The sequence below is a fragment of the Corythoichthys intestinalis genome, chromosome 6 (assembly GCF_030265065.1).
Source record: "Corythoichthys intestinalis isolate RoL2023-P3 chromosome 6, ASM3026506v1, whole genome shotgun sequence".
NCBI lineage: Eukaryota > Metazoa > Chordata > Actinopteri > Syngnathiformes > Syngnathidae > Corythoichthys > Corythoichthys intestinalis.
Window position 1 is genome coordinate 59,364,939 of NC_080400.1, and position 18,242 is coordinate 59,383,180.

At 39.6% G+C, this 18,242-nt stretch overlaps 2 protein-coding genes across 10 annotated transcripts in view; one reads left to right on the forward strand and one right to left on the reverse strand.

Annotated features, from left to right (window-relative positions):
- Positions 1-18,242, forward strand: part of bcas3 (BCAS3 microtubule associated cell migration factor) — a 525,512-nt gene that overhangs the window by 186,693 nt on the left and 320,577 nt on the right. For 6 of the 9 annotated variants that reach the window (XM_057839609.1, XM_057839610.1, XM_057839615.1 and 3 more), the window contains exons 21-22: positions 3,293-3,489; positions 18,092-18,186. In XM_057839609.1, the coding sequence (XP_057695592.1) occupies positions 3,293-3,489; positions 18,092-18,186 (292 nt within the window). The remainder of the gene's footprint in view (positions 1-3,292; positions 3,490-18,091; positions 18,187-18,242) is intronic. The other 3 variants (XM_057839618.1, XM_057839617.1, XM_057839616.1) reach the window with 1 other exon arrangement.
- LOC130917874 (uncharacterized) overlaps positions 13,184-18,242 on the reverse strand; it is a 111,587-nt gene continuing 106,528 nt past the window's right edge. The window contains exon 4 of the mRNA XM_057839619.1: positions 13,184-18,225. Within this exon, the coding sequence (XP_057695602.1) occupies positions 13,286-14,266 (981 nt within the window). The 5' untranslated portion in view covers positions 14,267-18,225 and the 3' untranslated portion in view covers positions 13,184-13,285. The remainder of the gene's footprint in view (positions 18,226-18,242) is intronic.

Consider the following 18,242-nt stretch of genomic DNA (forward strand, 5'->3'; position numbering starts at 1 on the left):
CAGCTCTTTCAGTCAGGGTTTTATACATCGTAGATGCAGAACTGAGCGTTATAGCAGTTCTTTGTGCCCACTCCCATCAGACTTTACAACAGCAGAGGTCTGTGCTCACAATAAATATACATAAAACATAAGGCCAATGACAGGTACTGACATAGTGCCGATATGAAGTCATGTAAGATTCCATTTGTACTTAATTTAGTCGCAGGTAATTTGTATATACCTTTTTATATAGTTCTTATTAAAGATGCAACAATACTCGGTTATTGAACCATTCGATATGCCCTCTTTGATTCGATACGCAAAAATATTCGATGCAAATGAAAAGCTCCCAAAATGTATTTTCCAAATTGTTTCTTGCGTTCACTCCCTAATATGCCTGGGCTGCATCAAAAATTGAGGGCTGTGCCTTGAAAAGCTTTGAGAAAGCTCCTCCCCGCGAGTAGCCCTCCTCCTCTCCTCCCCCAAACTGCATGGAGGGCGTAGTGAAGCACCCTGCATTTGTTTGTGGCAGAGGTAACAGACACGCCAATCATGGCTAGCGAGGTAAGACAGAAGTTTGAGGAGGCGGCTTCAACGTCGTACAGATCCGCTGTGTGACAGCATTTTGGGTTTGCAGTCCCCTCTCGTGCATATTTCACAAACACTGTCTTCCCGGATATTTACAGTGAAGTCCGCCAAAACATTGTTACCGATTTGGCTGCTAACAACCTCGCTTTGACAACAAACAGCTAAACACTGAGAGTTACCTCACGGTTACATGATGAACAATGAGTGGCAAATTAAGAGTGCTGTACTTTAAACTCGTCCTGTTTATGAAAGTCGATTGTCATATGCTGGTGTTGTGCAGTAATGAGCAGACGTGACTTCTGTGGTGTTTGTTAACTTTTTAAATGTTCTGACAACACTCGCGCACACACACTAGATATCATCAAATAGCAAACTAGATGTTCTACGTGAGATCCCCCCCCAAGTCCCATGCCATTGGCTACGTGAACCCAAAGTGATAATGGGACACGTAATCCATATACTACATCGATGAATTAAAAACCGAAAATAGAAGGTAAGCAGGCCAAATCAATCCATACCAGCCACTATAGATAATGCTGCAAATATTGTTAATTTAGTACGTGACACAGATGGACTTGGACCACAAATAGGACGATTTGCTCATGTGGTAAACATACCACTAAGAGAGAAATAGCAATCCACAATGTGGCCCGCCTCACTTCACAAACAGTAAAGATTGTTCTCAGCACTTTTATACAAAATTTCTTCAGATCAGTAAGTAAGCATATAAATATTATGTACTAAAATGCATGTTCATATGATGCCAATGTAATTTTTGCTTGTTAGCAAAACAAAAAAACATCGGAAAAAAAAAACACGAGCATTAAATGTAATGAATCGCATTGAAAATCGTGTCCCTCGTATTGAAAATCGTACCGAACCGTGACTTAACTGTATCGTTGCATCCCAAGTTCTTATACAGTAGTTTATCTAGATGTTATACATTTGATTGTACACTGTCTGAGCTGCTGTAATGCCTGAATTTCCTCTATGAGGAACCAATAAAGTCTTATCCTATCTTATCTTAAAAAGCGCCAAAAAGTCACTCAACTTGTGATGTATCGTTAGATCATTAAAATAGGCTGCCCTTCTTTGTAGCAACCATGCTTTTATCCCACATTGCGACTTTACAACACATCAGAACGATTTTTCGACTTTGGAACTCATATCTCCCGAAAGTGTTTCGCGAAAGCATCAACTCATATGCCTATCACAGCCAAAGTTATGTGCATAAATTACCATATTTGGGGCCATGTGCAGATTGTGTTTATAGAGTGAAAAGACTAATATAACCATATTAAATAGCCACATTCTGTAGATTATGCTATGTAGACTTAAAACTGCAAAGTTTTTTTTTTTTTTTTTTTTTTTATCCGATGAAATTTATACTGGGGCACTGCAGATCAATACTTGGGCCCGTGCCCCAGTGAAATATGTCTGGTGAAGCCCATGCTCATGACGGTGCTCATATCGTTAAAAACTCCTAAAAATAAACTGCTATTGTGAGGGTCCACCGCATCTTGTCAATTAGGTCTCGACAACAGCAAAATACATCAATCAGTTGCATACACAAAACTGTTTGCTCAAACATCAGACAAACCCATTAAACACCCTCAGTAATCTGAACCACAGAAAATGCAGGAGATTAGATGATCAAATATAGTAAGAATTGGAGGTGTCACTACAACTTCACTTTGCCCTCAGGAGATGTAGGTTTTGACAAGAAAAAGTTGCAGTAAAAACAGTATCTAAATGTTAGTGTGCAAAAAAAATAGTTGAAACGTCTAAGCTATACCATTGAGAACAAGATTAGAAGTACAGTGGTATCTCAAGGAGCACAATGAAAGCAAAATAAAAACAGCAGGTACCGTCATAGGTGCAATCAGAAGAACTGTAAAAAAAAAAAAAAAAAAGTTGTAAATAAATGTATGAATAAAAAAAATAGATGAAGCGCCGGCAAAATAAGTGAAGATAAATATATGAAAGTGCGGGTATTGTTTTTTCAGGGCAGGAATAGAGCACCGCTGTGCAGTATGAATATGTTATTGTGTATCATCTAATGTAATGGGTAATGACAGGTATGGGTAGTAACCATTATTAAGTCTGCTTGTAGAAAAGTCTGCTTGTGGGAAGGAGTTAGAAGAAGTGAGCAGGGTGAGAGTGAGTCCCTGCTGAGCCTTCTTCAGAATTGCTGAGCAGTTAGAGTCCAGGACCTGAACAGTGGCACAATTTCAACCCTGTCCCTGTTATAGGTGATTGGCTTCAGTCGACAAACAATTCCTTTGAGTTGAAAGGACAAGGTGGCCCACCAGACTGACAGTCATTCCTACACTTACATACATTTGGGCCTACTCAGTGAATTCACTCTAGTTGTGTCAGTCAAAATGAAGCATAATTTTTCTAAAGGCACAGTTTGTTTGTTTTTTAATCCTGATTTTGTTTGAGCCGATAGGGGTGAAAATGATTATAATGCTGGGGTTAGTGCACTGCGTACTGATGACAAACATTTTTGCTACGGTTAAAATTTAAGTAATAGTGACCATCCCCTATGTTTCTCGTAGTCTATTCTTACCTGAACTTTAACGTGGTGGTTTGTGTTAGAACTTTCCAAAAGTATTTTTTTTAGACCTCTCTCTTTAGCCCAAAGAAAGCCGCCACCCTCACCCCGATGTAGAACAGTTTGATAGAGCCCATGTTCATACATAAATTATATTGCTATTAACAGGTGGAGATTGTTACTCATACTGGTCCACATCGTCGGCTCTGGATGGGACCCCAATTTCAGTTCAAAACCATCCATCCGTCTGGCCAGACAACTGTCATTTCATCTTCCTCCTCAGTTCTTCAGTCTCCAGGGCCATCTGAGGGACAGCAACCTCTCCTGGACTTTGACACAGATGACCTGGACCTACAAAGCCACAGGTAATTATAAAATAATATAATATCATACAATAGAATGCTATTTATTGTCATTGTACATCGTACAACGAGATAGGAGAGCTTTTTCCTACTCAGTGCATACATCAAGATAAAAACAATAGTAGGCCTACAAACATTTTATTGAAGGAGAAAAACATCATTCACATTATACTATGTACTCTTAGCCTAACCTTGTTTAATAATTAATTACCATTGGCCAATTACTTTTTTTGGAAAGCTGACTTTATTTTCACCAATATCAGTCCCAATTCATCACATGAGTTTATCAATACCACAGCAGTCCTCCTGAAATAAAAACAAGCTGTAGTAATCAAAACAACCTTTGTAGAGATGATAAAGAGTTATGCAATCTGATGAATTCCGAAAAATCCGAGTCTAAAAGAAGGTGAGGAGGTGGGCTGGTGGGTCGGAGGCAGGCAGCTGGCTGGACATTTTTTGCTGAGTCCAAGAATAGCTCAATCATTCTGTCACAAAGTGGGGATAAGGTGGACCAAAACGGGAGGAAAGGCAGGGTGTTGGATATTACAAAAATATTTAGGGCTGTCAAACGATTAAAATTTTTAATCGAGTTAATTACAGCTTAAAAATTAATTAATCGTAATTAATCGCAATTAATCGCAATTCAAACCATCTATAAAATATGCCATATTTTTCTGTAAATTATATATATATTTTGTAAAATAAATTGTTGGAATGGAAAGATAAGACACAAGATGGATATATACATTCAACATATAGTACATAAGGACTGTAGTGGGCATTTCACTCTACTGTCATTTAAATCTGTCTATGCTGTCCTCACTCCGAAGCGTCTACTTTTTCCAAAGCTAGACAGCTAGTGAACGACGCCATAATAATCAGACTTCTTCCTTTTCCATCTGATTTATTAATAAAATGGCCTCAAACCATTGTCCTCTTTAGACCGTCGTAAAACTACAAAAAAAAAGTACACAAGCATTCCATGAGCAACAACGTTAGCGTAGCACGCTATACAGGTCCACTAAACATAAACAAAAAGCGTCTCATACAAAAAATACAACATTTCGCTTACTAATATAATATGTACATTATTTACAACAACCATACTTACGGACAAATCTTGTCCAAGGATCATATAAGCACAACATTACAACGTAGGCGTCAGCCCGAGACGTCGTGCAGTCATATTGAACTGGCAAGACAACAATAAACCATGTCGCAAAGCGACCACAAGAGTTCGCTGTTAGACAGCACAAAAAGCCTTGCTGTAAAACTTACCAAAAGGCAGAATACTGTCTGAGCGGGACATGTGCGTTAATTGCGTCAAATATTTTAACGTGATTAATTTAAAAAAATAATTACCGCGCGTTAACGCGATAATTTTCACAGCCCTAAAAATATTATAAATTATTTTCTTGATAGTTAACAAAAAAAAAAAAAAATCAATCAAAGTAAAACCAAAAGCTGTAGGGATCAAACAAAAGTCCAGGATCAAAACTTACCTGGGAAAGGTGAAACAGCCAGGGCAAGGACACAGAACATGATGAGAACTGACGCTGGGATGGACAATGACACAACAAGAGCAGACAGCATATGGGGAATACAGACAAGGGGTAACGTGACAGTGAGGAACAGGTGGTTGACACAGGAGGCAGCGGATTGGTCAAGTCACAGGGAGCAGGCACAACAGGTGAAATCAATGGACAATCCTGAGGACCAGACACATGAGGGCACAAACTTAACAGAACTCAACTCAAGGCATGACAGTTCTGTAGTAGTATAGAATCAATTGCCAATTTGTACTGCTTATACAATCTCAGGGCATTTAGTATTTTACATTTGTTGTATACAGTTGAAGCTGGACGTTTACATACACTGTGCAAAAACACACATTTCATTTTTTTTGTCTTACTGTCTGAAGTCAAATCAGACCTAGCTACATTCTAAAGGAAATCATAGTTTAAAGAAAACAAGTAGAATATATTTGAAGTATGGGAGCCTGGGTGAATGGTTAAGACGGACAAAAGAGCCTGTGTGTGTGTAAGTGATTGAGATTGCAGAGAAGGTACCCAAGAAGATAACAACTACAGGATGACTGCTTACTAAAGAAGCAGACCACCTGGGAATCGTGCTGACTGGGAGACCCAGCACGCGCATCACACAGCTGACTGAGCGAGATTGACGGTGTCAGTACAAGGGGTTGTAACTAAGGTGAACGTGCAGAATTTGGCTAAATGGCCAAATTCCAACAATTCGCAGAGACTTTACTGATTTGGAAATGTCACCAAGGACAAAAACATTGGGTGATACCCTAACCAGAAACGTTGAATGATGAGCAAGGTCCGCGTGCTCCTCCGACCCTCTGAAAGAGATTTTAAATCTGACAATAGAGCTCTTACAGCATTGCTCACACATATCTGGGAATGTTTCAGTGAGGTCTAAGATGACTACAGAAGGACAGTGGAGGATCACCTCAGTAGCAGAGCTGCCAACTCTCACGCTTTGAGCATGAGACACACGCAATTGCCTGTTTTCTCACGCACACACGCCACACATCCAATTTCTCAAGGAAAAAAAAAAAAAAATCTGATTTTGGGCCGAGACTCGTTCGTTTCTTTTTAAAACTCTCCGACAGTACATGGCGCTACTCGCCACTGTAACCCTATTCGCTGCATAAACATCCTAGTTGCGACAGTAGAAGACCTTCAAGAAGACAATCGCTGGAGAAACTCGAATGGAAAAAGAATCTCTGAAGAAAGTCACAATCTGAAGATTACAGACAGAGATTAGGTATCTTATGATTAGTGACATACATTGTCAATTAAGTACCCACAATAAATCTTGAAAGAAATTTGTTTGTGTTTGTTCGCGTGAACTTGATTTTGTGTTGTAAATGTAAACTCAGTTCCCATAACAAGCAGCAGGAGATCACCTTGTTAGCCTCGTACTATTGCCTACTGCAAGCATGCTCAAAACATCAGCTCATATACAGGCATGAAAATCACTCACCTTTCGGCAAAATTCAAACTTTTGAAGTCAAAAAGGGTTGACCTACGTGAATTGTGTAGATCCGAGGAGAAAATTTTTAGGGGGGTGTTCATCTAACTAACTAACGACATGTTTTATTGAAGTTGCTAGCCTGTCGCGATATGCAATGAATCCATTTATGGCAAGGTAAATAAAAATGAGGGCGGTAATTTTCACGGCTGCGTTTTATCACCGCGTGCGTGCATACATTTGTGGGTGCGTGTAAATGACATATGACATATTTGTTGTGTCCAGATGTTTATTGGTCAACAACACGCCGTAGAATTACGGTTCACACATACAAAATAAGGAAACACATCTATATTAAACACTTTAAACGTGAGCATTGCCACACTGAGACTAATGGGGAAGAAAGACAACTTCCGTTAGCCTGCTATAAACCATAGTCTTTTCCAAAACGCAAACTTGCGGTTAAAAGGTGACACTTCAAACATGAAAAATCGCTGGTTAACAGCATTTGCAAATGAAAAACTGACCCAAAAAATCTATCAGTGACACCACGAGCAATGACGAAAAGTGCTTTTTGCGGAGTGTAAAGTTGTTAGCGGTTTAGCGAACGTACTTCCGGTGAACATTTCAAAATAAAGGCACGTCACGTTTGTCATAAATAACGATTTCTGGAGTTAATCCCACATACATCAGAATTAATACTATAATATGTAAATACTATAATGCTACAGAATTCAGATTTTACACTAAAATTTTTAAATTTTTAAATTAATTAATTAATCAATTTTTAATTTCAAAACTTTAAAATGACACCCTTTTTAAAAATTATGATTGGCAATTAATATAATTATTGTAATACTATTATATAGTAGTATACTATAATAACAATGCTAGACATTTTTTTAATAATAATTGTTTTGAATAACGTTGGAAAGGCAAAGTCACTGTTCTGAATCCATTTACATTCCATTTTTTTGCACTAGTAAATTCTATCAACTAAGCCTGCACAATATATCGTTTTAACATCGGCATCGCAATGTGCACATGCGGAATAGTCACATCGCAGGACGTGCAATTTTTTCCCTTTTTTTCAACATTTATTATTATTTTTTAGAGCATCGGAATTCAAAAACAACATACTTTCATGTTTTTCTGCTTCATGCTCATACAGCACCACAGTGTCTCACTCTCCCTCCTGCTAGGCAGCGCGACCAAACTGTTTTTCTTCGTCAACAGTGCAGCTGTCCCGAACGGAGCCATTCAAGTTATTTGGTTAAAATTTTGTCATTTTAATATCGCAATATAATATCGCAAACTCCCCTAAAATCGCAATGATAGTTTTTTTCCAATATCGTTCAGGCCTACAATCAGCATTTGACCTCAGTGTTCATGTGTGATTAATTATTGTTATTTACATGTTTATTTGTACTTAAATAAAGAATTTGAGTGTTCCAAAATGTTTTTGTGAATTAATAAGCGTAAACAAAAATTTCATTGCTAAATTAGTACAAAAAAAAAAAAAAAACATTTTTTTTGCATATATATATATATATATATATATATATATATATATATATAATTAGTCGACTAATTGTAACAATAGTCGGCTGACTGATCGGGAGAAAATTAGTCGTTTGGGACAGCCCTACTGGAACATATTTCCTCCACACCCTTCTCACCTGTTTAACCCCTGACCCAGTTTCATGCCTGCATATAACATTGTTTATTTAGTATTAGGCCGTGTTCACACTTGGCGCTTTTTTCCGGAAAAAAGTGCCCCCCCACCTGCGCCTACTGAGCACCTTTTGAGCGAGTATTCTAAACGGGATTCTGTCTTAAACGTCACCATACATAACGGTTAGTAACGTTGGTCAACCAAATAGGCTAAGGTAGTCCATCGTTAGCATTTTAATTTATGTATTAAATGTGTTTAATAAAATGCTACTAGTATTAGCTTTGACATTTGAGGAAGAGGAGGAGGCTCCTGAACCAGCAAGGCACCGTTAATGGATGCATGACATCCTCCGCAAAAGGGAGTCACAGGGGCTTTCAATAACCTGGTCCGGGTTCATTTGTGATTCATGTCATATAACTCTGTGTAGTGTGAAATGGCAATGGCCAGTTATCTGACTGAGACTAATGCCCCACAAACCACCAGAAAGCAGGGCTCAACATGGGTACAACGTCAAATCAATTCTAATTCCCTGATATTTGAGCCACCAACTTGTGTGCCTGCGAGCGGGGCAAAATTTTGGCCACCCCCAACAATATCTTACTCCAAGGTTTTTCTAAAAGTTGGCAGCTCTGCAGGGTGTGGCAGGGCATCCAGACCATCACCAACTTCAGAGACTGGGACGTGACACCAGGCTACCTGGATGCAGGATGTGCAGAAGGGCTGAACAGGTTTTTTTGCATGCTTTGAGTGGCAACTGGTCCAGATGGTGTACCTGGGAAAGTGCTGAAGGCCTGTGCTTCCCAGCTTTCTCGTGACTTCACAGACATCATCAAACCATCATTTCGGTCCCAAAGAAATCCTCCACAGCCAGCTTCAACAATTATAGACTCGTAGCATTGACCCCCATCATCACAAGGTGCTTTAAGAGACTGGTCCTGCACCACATCAAAGACTTTCAACGTCACACTGGACCCACATCCGTTCGCATACAGGGCAAAGGCATCAACAGAGGACGCCATAGTCACCATCCTCAACTCAGCACTCAGCCACCTGGAACATCAGAACAGCTATGCCAGGCTACCCTTCATCAAATACAGTTCTGTCTTTCACACCATAATCCCAATCTGCAAATTCTTTAACCTAGGGATCTCACCCTCCACTCTCCCTCCTTAAGGACTTCTTGACAGAGCGGCCAAAATGAGTCAGACTTGGTTCTTACCTTTTATCCACCCACACCCTCAGCATCGACTCTGCTCAGTATCCCACAATGCTCTGCACGCAAAGAGAACACCAATCAGAGGCCGGTATATTTGGATGTGAAAAAAAAAACAAAAATGGCAGCTGTGGAACATTTTAAGGTAACACTTTATTTGAGCGTGGCATCATAAGACTGTCATATCCCACTTTTAATGGTTGTAAAAGATCCGGACTGGACGTACAGTGCTGCTCGAAAGTTTGTGAACCCCACAGCGATGGTCAGATTTTTTGTAAAAAAAACTAAAATAACCTTATTAAATGTTAAGTTATACCCAAATCCACAATACTGACATTCCAAATAATGGACTGAAACAAAAGAAATAGTTATATTGTCATTCTTTATTTAACAAAAGTGGTTGATTTAAGAAAAACTCAGATATCATGTGTGCAAAAGTATGTGAACCCCTTCAGTTAATAGGATATTGCGCCTCCTTTTCCAGAGATTACCTCAACCAAACGGTTTCTGTAGTGACTAATCAGCCTCTCACATCTACTTTGGGGGATTTTTGCCCATTCTTCCTTGCAGAACGCAGTCAGTTGAGAGAGGTTTGATGGGCGTCTGGCATGAACTGCTCGTTTCAGGTCCCGCCACAGCATTTCAATGGGATTTAGGTCAGGACTTTGACTGGGCCAGTCCAGAACACGAATCTTCTTCTTTTTCAGCCATTCCTTGGTTGTATTGCTGGAATGCTTTGGATCATTATCATGTTGCATGATCCACCTTCTGCCAAGCTTTAACTTCAAAACAGATGGCGTCAGGTTATGTTCTAGGATTTGACAATATTCCTCAGAATTCATGATTCCCTGGACTATGTGGAGTTGTCCAGGTCCTGAGGATGAAAAGCAAGCCCAGATCTTGACATTCCCACCTCCATGCTTCACTGTTGGGAGAAGGTTCTTTTGGTGGTATGCAGTGTTGACTTTTCGCCAGACATGGCGGTTTTGGTTGTGACCAAACAGTTCAATTTTGCGCCTACATCAGTTGATGAAAACTCTTTTTAATTTAGTCTCGACAACACAACTGTTAAAAAAACAAAAAAAAACTACTGAATTGATTGATTAGGAAATCAGGTTGAAATAATAGAAAATTCCAAAATGTTGAGGGGGTTCACAAACTTTTGAGCAGCACTGTAGATAGAGTTAGTGACAAAATTTAACAGATGACACTTCATGACATCTTTCATAAGCATTCATTAATGCTCATGACAATGCCATGTCATAATTATGACGGTCTCATGAAAGTTCAATTCAATTCAATTCAATTCAATTCAATTTTATTTGTATAGCCCTCAATCACAACAGAAGTCTCAAAGGGCTTTACAGAGGCAATATGATACACAATTAGAAATGAAGCAACAAAGATGAATAGATGCAGTTCAAGTCCTGGGTATCCCCTTTCCTTAAGACCCTCCATGCCGGCAAGGAAAACTCCAAAAACTCCAGAGTCAATTGGGAGAAAAATGAGAAACCTTGGGGAGTACCACAGTCAGGAGAGATCCACTCCCAGGACGGATAGACAGGAACCCCAGGACGGCTAATGGGAATTAGCAAGCGAAATTATAGTCCGTAAAAATACAGTGGAGTGAAGGTGCAAGAAGAAGTCCCTCTAGTCAGATGAGACGGGGGTAGCAGCGAGGACGTCTATCCAGCCAGGGGTCCGGACAGTCAGGAGGCTGCAGCTGAAAAATAGCCCCTCCCCAGAGGGGAGGGGGGAAAGGGGACACCGGGTGATTAGTGATGAAGAGACTAGACAACTAGAAATTAACATTGGAAAATAGAAATAAAGTAAGACAAGTGGTAGGTAGAGTAAGAAAGGGAGATAGAACTCAGCGGCTGTACTGCCCCCAGCATTATAGCTTCTAGTGCAGCTTAGACTAAACTGTGAGTCTACTCCGACTTCAACTAGCCTAACCATAAGCTTTGTCGAATAGGAACGTTTTTAATCTAATCTTAAATGTGCAGACTGTCTCGGCTTCTTTAATACTAGCTGGAAGCTGATTCCATAAAACAGGGGCTTGGTGGCTCAAGGCTCTAGCTCCGACAGTACTTTTATGAACCCTGGGAACTACCAGTAGACCTGCATTCTCAGATCGGAGTGTTCTGTTGGGGCGGTATGGAACCAGAGCATCGGTGAGATAAGGTGGCCCCAACCCATTATTGGTCTTAAATGTAAGAAGAAGTATTTTAAATTTAATTCTAAACTCGACTGGAAGCCAGTGAAGTGCTTGGAGCACAGGGGTGATGTGCTCTCTTCTATTGGTTCCTGTTAAAAGTCTTGCTGCTGCGTTTCGGACTAGCTGAAGACCTTTTAGAGAGCTTTTGGGACAAGCTGCAAGTAGGGAGTTACAGTAATCCAATCTCGATGTAACGAACGCGTGAATTAATTTTTCTGCATCGCTTTTAGATAAAATATTTCTAATTTTGGCGATGTTGCGCAGGTGAAAGAAAGCCGTTCTACAGGTTTGTTTAATGTGTGCTTTAAACGATAAGTCAGGGTCAAATAAAACTCCTAGGTTTTTAACTGTGGTGCTGGAGGCTACACTTACATTGTCCAGAGTGACTATCTGGGCAGCTAAAGAGTCTCTAACACTTTTCGGGCCTATTATAAGGACTTCTGTCTTTTCAGGGTTAAGCAGAAGATAGTTAGTGCTCATCCAGGTATTTATATCTCGGACGCAGGCGCTTAGTTTTTCTATTTGCCTGACCTGCTCAGGTTTAATTGATAAATACAGTTGTGTGTCGTCAGCGTAACAATGAAAGTTAATGCTATGTTTTCTGATGATATTACCTAGAGGAAGCATATACAGCGTAAACAAGATGGGCCCGAGGACAGATCCTTGCGGCACACCATAACTAACTCTAGAGTACGATGATGATTGTTGGTTTACATTGACAAACTGGTACCTATTAGATAAATATGATTTAAACCAGCAGAAGGCTGCTCCTCTAATGCCTATGTCACATTCTAATCTCTGCAATAAGATATTATGGTCGATTGTGTCAAAGGCTGCGCTCAGGTCCAACAGAACCAGGATCGAGACTAATCCAACGTCAGCGGCAAGTAACAAGTCATTAGTTACTTTAACTAATGCGGTTTCAGTGCTATGATGAGCTCGAAAGCCAGACTGGAACTGTTCAAATAAACTATTGTCCTGTAGGTGCTGACAGAGCTGTTTAATTACCACTCTTTCAAGGACTTTGGAGAGAAATGGTAAGTTAGAAATAGGTCTATAATTGGCCAAAATTTCAGGATCAAGAGTAGGTTTTTTCAAGAGCGGTTTAATAACTGCATATTTAAAGGACTGCGGCACGTAGCCAGTAACTAATGAGGTATTTATTATATTTAAGATAGTGTCAATAGTTAGAGGCAGGGTCTCTTTAAAAAGTTTGGTTGGGATTGGGTCGAGGAGGCACGTTGATGGTTTGGAGGACATTATAATTGAAATTACATCAATTTGGTCTACAGTGGTGAAGTTATTTAATATTTTAGAGGGGTTTATAGGAGATTCCGAATTCTTTGTCACTTTATCAGATCTAATAACTGGAAGTGATTCATTTATTTTATTTCTAATAGTTGCGATTTTATTGTTAAAAAATTTTAGGAAGTCATCACAGCTAAGGGTGGTTGGGATATAAGGTTCTATTGAGCTGTGACTGTTTGTCAGCCTTGCTACAGTGCTGAACAGAAACCTAGGATTATTTTTGTTTTCCTCTATTAAGGATGAGTAATATCTGGTTTTAGCCGTACGCAAGGCCTGCTTATATGTCACTAAGCTGTGTTTCCAGGCAGAGAGGGTGTGCTCTGTGTTGGAACGGCGCCAAAGTCTTTCTAATTTACGTGTCGATTGTTTAAGAGAGCGTGTTTCAGCATTATACCAGGGAGAGGCTCGTCTCGGCTTGACAAACTTTGGAGGGAGCGACGACATCGAGGGTAGTACGAAGCGTAAACATAACACGATCAACAAACTCGTCATTAACAGCAAGGCCGGACATTATTCCTTCATAATTAGATGACATGGAGGCAAATATAGGCTGAATTATCTGTTTATACTCTGAAACAGAGCGATCACCTAATGTCCTTTTCATCTGAGTTCTAGTCACTAGTGGCGGATTATCTTGAAGCACAAACTGAAAGGTAATTAGAAAATGATCAGACAGTACGGGGTTGTGAGGATGGACACTAAGATCACTAATCTCCGTACCGTAGGTTAAAATCAAGTCCAGGGTGTGCTTGTGACTATGAGTTGGTTTATTTACATTTTGAATGAAGCCAGTCCCATCTAGTAGGTCATTAAAGGCCTTACCAAGGGAGTCACCTTCATCGTCAACATGTATATTAAAATCCCCTCCAATTATAATTCTATCCCAGCTTAGCAAAATACTAGATAAAAAGTCAGAGAAATCTAACAAAAACTGTGAGTAGGGACCAGGGGGACGGTAAACCACTATGAAAAGAACTGGTTTTTGGTTCTTCCAGTTAGCGTCTATAATTGATAGTGCTAGGCTTTCAAAGGAGTTATAAATGTAATTAGATTTACTCTTTGGGCTCATACCTAAACAAGAGTGTGATATTACTGCCACCCCCCCTCCACGGCCCGTGCTTCTAGCTGTGTGAAAATTCACGTGACTTGGGGGTGTGGATTCATTAAGTCTAACAAAGTCATCCTGCTGAAGCCAAGTTTCAGTCAGGGCCAAAATATGAATATTATAATCCCCAATTAAGTCATTAACTAACAGAGATTTGGGCGAGATTGACCTGATGTTTAATAATCCGCATTTTATATATTTATTAAGAGCTATTTTATTTTCACTGCTATCAGGGGCTATATGTATTAAATTCTTTGGTCTCATTCCTATAGTACTCTGTTTTCCCCTGTTCACTATACGAGGCACGGACACAGTCTCTATCTTCTGTCCTGAATTTTGGATTTGTGACAGCTCGGAAAGAGGCGAGTGGTCACTACTAACAGAGTTGTGTTTTACACTACAACACTGCGCCCGGGCCCCCACTCTGAAGTGTCACTTTGGGAGACTTAGTTTGGCGGCCAAATTTCGAGTTAAGAGAGCAGCACCGTCCCAAGTCGGATGAATGCCGTCTCGGCGCATGAGCCCGGACTTGCCCCAAAACGCGTGCCAGTTATCAACAAAGACTATATCGTTTTCTGGGCACCATCTAGACAACCAGCGGTTAAATGATGAGAATCTAGAGTACATCTCATCATTGACCAAATTAGGCAGAGGACCAGAGAAAACTACGGTGTCCGCCATCGACTTAGCAAGTTTACACACCGAGGCTACGTTTAATTTAAGCACCTCAGACTGTCTCCGCCGGGCGTCGTTACCGCCTGCGTGAATCACGATACGGCGGAACCTCTTCCTACTCTGCTTTAAGAGCCTGAGGTTTCCTTCGATGTCACCGATTCTGGCCCCTGGGTAACACCTGACAGACACCGCCGGGTGCTTCACGTCTCCAACTATGGAGCTTCCAATTACGAGAGTGTCTGGTTCAGCCGGTGTGTCGCTGAGGGGGGCAAACCTATTGCTGACGTGAAGCTGCTGGTGCGCTAAGGTTGTGCGTTTACCACTGCGCTTCCCCCGTACAGTCACAAATCCGTCCTTAATTTTCCCCCGGCTGCACGGGGCTCGCTGGGGGGCTAACTAGTTGTATGACTCCGCTGTCAAATAAAGTGTTACCCACCTCACAGACTTCATAATGTATTGATGTGACACATTCGCCATTCACTGCGTCACGCCTTCCCAAAGGGGGCCGTACCACACTCCGCTTCATTTATTAGCAGTCGGTCACTGATTTCGGTCATTGATTTCTTTCACATTGTGGAAGAAATCAATGTGGAGAAATTAGCCGCTGCAGCATTGGCCTTACGTACGTTTGCTTTTGACCTAGAATCGAGACTATTTTACGTCCATATCTATAAAGAATTCAGGGATTTAAGCATTTATTCACAAGTATTTTCAACGGAAAAAACTCTTTGTTTACATATGGCGGCTACTAATTTCCTTACTGACTAGCCTCATAGTTTGCAATATTTACGTAAAATAAATGCTACCTGCACGTTCTTTTTCTTTTTTTTCTTTTTTCGCTTTTAACCAAGAATCGAGACTGTTTCGTGTCCATATCTATAAAGAATTCAGGGATTTAAGCATTTATTCACTAAAAGTTTCAACAGAAAAACCTCTTTGTCTGTGATATGGCGGCTACTGACTAGCCTCATAGTTTGCAATATTTATGTAAAATGAATGCTACCAGCACACTTTTTTTTGCTTTTAACGAAGAATCGAGTCTGTTTTATCCAGGGGTGAAAGTGGGCCAGAACGGTCAGGAACACAGTTCCGATATAAGATTCAGGGCCGGAACACAGTTCCGGTATAAGATTCAGGGCCGGAATGCTGTTCCGGTACACGGTGCTTTGATTACGAAAATATGACGGCAACTGTCAAAACGCTAAAAAATGCTAAGCCGCCACACATGCATTTCACCTCCAAGAAGGAAACAATCTACCTACATCAGATTTACATACACAAGTGTTAACAACAAGCATAAAAAAGTGCTTGTGTAGCATAATCCGTTTCCACCAATATTTATTATTTATTTTATTCCACGGACGGCATGGAGGTTTCCCCAGCTGCTGCAGTTATCTAAGTCTGACAGTGATGGGGCACGTCAATTTGCAAATGCATGCAGCAAAGCAAAACAGCTGGACTCATTTATCTGTTCAATTGGCTGACATACTGACATGTAATCAGCAGAGATAGTTAGCTCTGATTGGTTCAAATGTACATAATGTCTGGGAAAGCAAAAAAAAAAAAAAAGTTGTTGAATTGATGCGACAAAAAAGGGTAATGCAATATAAAATGGATCAAATCTTTAAAAGCAAGGAAAGAGATGAGGAGGCTTATTTATCATATTTAGTTTTATTTGCTCTGATGGGGAGGATCAGAACATCCTAGCTGTCAATGTGCACTTTGGACCTATATTTGTTCATTTATGTTAGGCTACTTATTCATTTCCTTATGATTTAAAAAAATGTTTGCGCGATCTTCAAAATATATTTCATTTCACTCTGCATAATATATGTTAGTTGTACTTATTTTCCTGACTGTATGTTACCTAAATTTTATTAAAAAAAAAAAAAAAAAAAGTAAATGTTTACATTAATTTCAATTTTAATATAAATCCATACACATGATACATCCTATGTTCTTAAGTAGTTAAAATTGAGATTTGGCATTTAGTATGTGAGGAAATGAGGGAAACTAAAAATTAGGAGATGGAGGTTGGGGTTATTGCTGTTTTTGATAACTTTTATTTTGCAAATCACAGTTTTCTTTGCATTTCAGTAGTTTTAGGAGGTTTCCCCCCTCCTCCACCCCCCAAAAAAGAAAGAAAAATACATTTCTGGCTCTGTGACAACCTTCACGTCGGGGAGTTCCGGCAAGAAATTCTAGCCACTTTCACCCCTGGTTTTACCTCCATATCTATATACCATTCAGGGATTCAATCATTTATTCACAAGAATTTTCAACGGATAAAGCTCTTTGTTTACTTATGGCGGCCGCTAATTTGCTTACTGACTAGCATCATAGTTTGCAATATTTACGTAAAATAAATATTAACTGCACATTTTTTTTTATTTCTTTTAACCAAGAATCAAGACTGTTTTACATCCATATCTGTAAAGAATACAGGGATTTAAGCATTTATTCACAAGAATTTTCAACGGAACAAGATCTTTGTCCGTGATATAGTGGCAGCTAATTTGCTTACTGACTAGCCTCATACTGTAGTTCGCAATATTTACGTCAAATAAATGCTACCTGCAAGTTTTTGTTGTTGTTTTTTTTTGTTTTTTTTTTTATCTTTCAACCAAGAATTATGACTGTTTTACGTCCATATCTATAAAGAATTCAAAGCATTTATTCACAAGAATTTTCAACGGAAAAGCTCTTTCTTTACATATGGCGGCTGCTAATTTCCTTACTGACTAGCCTCATACCTCGCAATATTTACATAAAATAAATGCTACCTGCACGGTTTTCTTTGTTGCTTTTGACCAAGAATCAAAACTTTTATATGTCCATATCTATTAAGAATTCAGGGATTTTGGCATTTATTGACAAGAATTTTCAATGGAAAAAGCTCTTTGTCTGTGTTTCAATTCGGTCAGCTTTGATGGAGCTAGGACCCCTATGAATCAGCCCCGCACCCCGTGTCCTGTCAATACATTATGAATTCTATGCCCACCTTAATGTATTCCCTGGAAATTTTAGTTCATAGGGACCTAGAGTTATTAAAATTGGTAAAAGCCAATCTTCATTAATTGGGGATTCCCCAGTGGATGTTTACCAAAATGTTCGGGAAATGAAGGATTGTTGCGCTATATTTTGAAATAACTGACATCTTGCTTTTAAAAAAATGCAAGTTTTTTAACAAAGATGTTGATGAGATGTTTATTTCATGATCATGTAACTTTGTTTATGGAATGTTTAATGAGGAAATGTCATTTCCAAAATTTGTCACCCACAAATCATGTTTGCATTTTATCTCATTTTGCTATTGCAGGTCACAAATATGGTCAGGGTGTGATCATTTGAGGCTTAACTCTTTATGCTTAATGGAATCAATATACAATTTAGAATTTGTTTGGGAATTTTTAGGATGCAGTCCTTGCGTTCTGATCCAGTCAGCATGCCTGGGTCATCAGGTCCGTTTGCTGATCATCCAGGACAGACTAACGTGGACGCAGTTCCAGGTAAGAAAATTCATAATTTTTGTTTCTCCATTGCTATTTCTAAAAGACACACACAC